This window comes from Amphiura filiformis, chromosome 8, assembly GCF_039555335.1.
Source record: "Amphiura filiformis chromosome 8, Afil_fr2py, whole genome shotgun sequence".
NCBI classification, from domain to species: domain Eukaryota; kingdom Metazoa; phylum Echinodermata; class Ophiuroidea; order Amphilepidida; family Amphiuridae; genus Amphiura; species Amphiura filiformis.
In genome coordinates, this window is record NC_092635.1 from 40,796,796 (window position 1) to 40,801,300 (window position 4,505).

The window sequence follows — 4,505 nt, forward strand, 5'->3', positions numbered from 1 at the left end:
AATTTCGGTGTAGGAAGAAGTAAGTGTGAAGGAAATATAACTGAAGAAGCAAAAATTCTGATCCATGCAATGCACCAGTACAATGAGAAGCCCTTTCACCCATTTAATCTGATCCACAACTGTGTAGCCAATGTCATTTGCTCCGTCATTTTTGGACAACGTTATGAACATTCGGATCCAGATTTCGAGCATCTTCTGCACTTAACAAACGAAAATGCAAACAAACTTGGAGCTGGAGCTTCTCTTTTGTTTGTACGTATTCTTCGGTATATTTTTCATGGACGCTATAAAGAAATACTGACAAATTTTCTGTCTTTTAAAACTTTTGTCGATGACATACTCGCTGAACATAGGCGTAAATTTCATAAGAACAATATAAATGATCTTATGGACGTGTTTTTGAATGAAATTGAAAAGAACGCCGAGAACACCCTAGCAGACGGTGGTGGTTCTTCAACACCCGATGCCAACGATCGGGCGAATTTCATTCACGAAAAATCTCTGACGGCAACAGCAGTTGAACTGTTCCTAGCAGGAACAGATACAGCAGCAACAGTATTACGTTGGGCCTTGCTATACATGATGACGCTCCCAGAGATTCAGGCTAAAGTTCAACAAGAATTGGACTCAGTTGTTGGGCGTTCGCGTATGCCTAAATGGGCTGATAGATTAATCCTACCATATACTGAAGCTGTACTACTGGAGATACAACGTATACGAACCGTTTTGCCATTGGGTGCGCCTCACGTAGCAGCCAAAGACACAAAAATAGGTGACTATGATGTGCCCAAAGGTTCAATTATTGTGTCTAATCTTTGGGCGGTTCACAACGATCCAGATATTTGGACCGAACCTGATCAGTTCAGACCAGAAAGATTTTTAGATGAAGACGGAAAGTTGCGTCATCGTGAAGAATTTATTCCATTCAGTGCAGGTGAGTTCAATGTGTAACATAAGGGGTGGTGCAATAATTATGTGTACCCCTAGGGGGTGAATTCTCAAAATGGTCTGCCAAAAATCGCTTGCCCCCCCCCCCTTTGGCCGTGCCAAAAAACCTTTGCCCCCCCCTTTTGACGTGCCCCCCCCCTTAGACATGCAAGATTTTTGGGAACCTGGATTTAAAACCTTAAATTGTCTTATCATATAATGCGAGCGCAGCGAGCAGGAAATTTTGCATATTTGAACGTGTTCCTAACGTTTTCCTACGCCTTTTTAGGGCGTAATATAGAAACGGTACCCAAAATATCTGTGCCAAAAATTGCCTGCCCCCCCCCTTTCGACCTGCCAAAATCGCTTGACCCCCCTTTGACCTGCCAAAAATGCTTGCCCCCCCCTTTCTGGCCTGCCAAAAATCTTTGCCCCCTATTATTCACCCCCGGGGTACACATAATTATTGCACCACCCCTAAGTAATTACATACTCAATAAGCTTCAATAATTCATTAAGCAGAATATTACGAAAATAATAGTGATACAGTGATACAGAAAATGACAAGTTTAGGGTGCAGATTATTAATTTTTTCACATGGACAATACACATCCATAGGATAGTGGCAATGATTTTCAATAATTTATTCTGATTCGATGAAGTAACATCCTCTTACTCCCCATTCCAGAAAAATAAAGAATTAGTTACTCCTAACTGGCAATGAAAGTAAATTGTACATTTTACATGCTGTTTACGGCATAAAGCGCTATATAAATATCTACATTTATTTATTTATTTAAATATAATTTGGTCAATTTTTGGATATAAGGGCCAAAAACATGCATTTTAGGGCGTTTTTCGACCTTTTTCGTATTCTATGACAATCAAGCCCAAAGACTTGAACAAAGACTAATTTCAAGTTATGCATTCTAATTTTTGGAAAACACATTTTCCAATCTTTTTCATAACCAATTAGCAAAATTAATATATACTATTCAAATTATGAGCTAACTCTTACCCTATATACTCAAGATTTTGAATGCTTAGACTTGTGCCAAGTCTTACAGTGTTGTGACTACAATTGTAAGAAAACAAGCAAAATTGCATGTTTTTGGACCATTTTCCCTCATACTGCAAAAATATTAAGTATTTAGCTGTGTTTCATTTGGTAAAACAGGATAATATTCTTTTAATCCAAAATAAATTAGTGCTGCATTTTTCTGGAATGGGGAGTAGTTACATGTGTGTAATATTCTTTTCCTATACATCTCTCGTTGCAGGCCACCGTGTATGCTTAGGAGAGAATCTGGCGAAGATGGAGATATTCATTTTCTTCACATATATCCTCCATACATTTACCATCAAGAATCCTTACAACAAACCGTATTCTTTGAAAGGTATTAGTGGAGTTACTTTCGGCCCAATAGACGTTGAAATTGTAGCAGAAAACAGAGATTAATAAATTCCCTGATAGGACTACTCAACATATTGATACGTTTTGGTGGCAAAAGCTTCGTATGCTATATGATAGATGTTGAAATGCTACTACTCGATCCACATCAATAAGATTTAAATATTCTCTTGATGCAGCAGTCCAAATAACTTTCAGTGGAGTGACCAACATTTCGACGCCTCCTTTTGCCATTTACCATATATCTAGGTAAACAGTTAAAGGGACATTTCGTGATCCATGGCCTCATGCCCCACTTTTCTCAAAAAAAAATTGAGACTTTTATACCACTACACAGGTCTAGTCACCGCGTCCATATTTACATGGTTTATGCGGACACGTTTTGCTCTCATTAAAAATTTATCAATCACATAGCTGCTTTTTTTTTAAAGCGATTGTGGTTTTATTGAACTATGGGGAACTAATGTAGCAGATTCTTTGGTAAAAAAGAATGATACTGTTAACAATATGGGGATTTCACGGACCTTTATGGTGTGTATGAGACATGGAAGATCGACATCGGATTGGATAAAAGATCTCGTAAATAGGTATCTACAGAAATATATCCCTAATCCAGGCAATCGACCAAAACTAAATATAGAATTTGAGGCCATCTGTAAAAAAGAGCGTGAACCTTATTGGCTATGAACTTGCGATATCACAACACATGTTTCAATTGATGTCTTACATAGTGCAGTTTTGTCCACGGCAAATTCACCGTGACCTTTTCAGCCATAAACCCGCTTAGTGAAGATTAAACCGAAATATGCAGTACTAAACCATTATAGTAATCGATTGTCCAATGCACATTTCTTACCATGTGATAATATTAATCCAATGAGCGATCGAATTGTCCGCTACGGTCGACTAATCCAATCGATAATGACGCTATTGACATGTACGGGTGGAGCTCCACTGACTGAGTTTTGGGGATTTTCACTGGTTTGCTATCATATCAAGGCGCTCCACCGTTATTATAAGGACTATGCTAATAATTTAAAGATTGACATGTAAACAATAAACCATACTTGATTGACAGAAAGTACTAAATTCGTACCTATTACGGTTAGGTGGCACTCCTCTTCCAAACGCGACCAAGTCAGGTCGGTGAAGCAAAATGTGCATTGGATTAACACGTGAGTTTGGATAAGATGGTAGATTTCCTTTCTCATACAAATGCATGCTCTCCCGTTATTAAAGCTTGTACCGGATTAAAAATTCAGATATTATGAAAAGAATAAGTAATTGAAACATAGAGCAAGTACTAAAATCAGAGCTTTTATACTCTTTGATATATGACTCTTTGATATATGACGCTAACTAGTATATCTCCTATACCCACAGCACAGCGCTACTAGTACGGGTCAATTACCTATGACATCCCGCTATCTCTAAGGTCCGCTATCTCTAAGGTCCGCTATCTCTAAGGTTCGCTATCACTAACGTGCAAAGTCTATGGAGATCAGAATCCCGCTATCTCTAATAGAGAAAAGGGTTCGCTATACCTAAAAAAAGGTCCGCTATTTCTAAGGTTCGATATCACTAATTTAGAATAAGGTTCGCTAGTTCTAAGGTTCGATATCACTAATTATAAATAAGGTTCGCTATCACTAATTTAAAATAAGGTTCGCTATCACTAATTTTGAATAAGGTCCGCTATCACTAATTTATTGAAGGTTCGCTATCTCTAAGGTTCGTTATCACTAATTCCAATAAAGGTCCGCTATACCTAAGGTTCGTTATCACTAATTTTGTTTCAGGTTCGCTATCCCTAATTAATTAAGGTTCGCTATCTCTAAGGTTCGTTATCACTAATCTCGATTAAGGTTCGCTATACCTAAGGTTCGTTATCACTAATCTTAGATAAGGTCCACTATCTCTAATTTTAAATAAGGTCCGCTATCTCTAATTTCAAATAAGGTCCGCTATCTCTAATTTTAAATAAGGACCGCTATAGCGAACCTTATTTGAAATTAGAGATAGCGAACCTTATTTAAAATTAGAGATAGCGAACCTTATTTAAAATTAGAGATAGCGAACCTTATTTGAAATTAGTGATAGCGAACCTTAGAGGTAGCGAACCTTAGAGATAGCGAACCTTAGAGATAGCGGACCTTATTTAAAATTA

General features: G+C 37.7%; 1 protein-coding gene across 1 annotated transcript; it reads left to right on the top strand.

Annotated features, from left to right (window-relative positions):
• The first annotated feature begins 380 nt into the window (after positions 1-380).
• LOC140158261 (cytochrome P450 2J4-like) lies at positions 381-3,660 on the top strand. Its single transcript, XM_072181373.1, has 2 exons — positions 381-934; positions 2,208-3,660. Exons 1-2 carry the CDS (start codon positions 388-390, stop codon positions 2,384-2,386), a joined length of 726 nt encoding a protein of 241 aa, XP_072037474.1. The 5' UTR covers positions 381-387; the 3' UTR covers positions 2,387-3,660.
• Positions 3,661-4,505: the final 845 nt, after the last annotated feature.

Coding starts and splice junctions, on each gene's coding strand:
- LOC140158261 (XM_072181373.1), top strand. CDS start 388: ATGGACGTGTTTTTGAATGAAATTGAAAAGAACGCCGAGAACACCCTA. Junction 935..2,207: donor ATTTATTCCATTCAGTGCAG/GTGAGTTCAATG, acceptor CTCTCGTTGCAG/GCCACCGTGTATGCTTAGGA.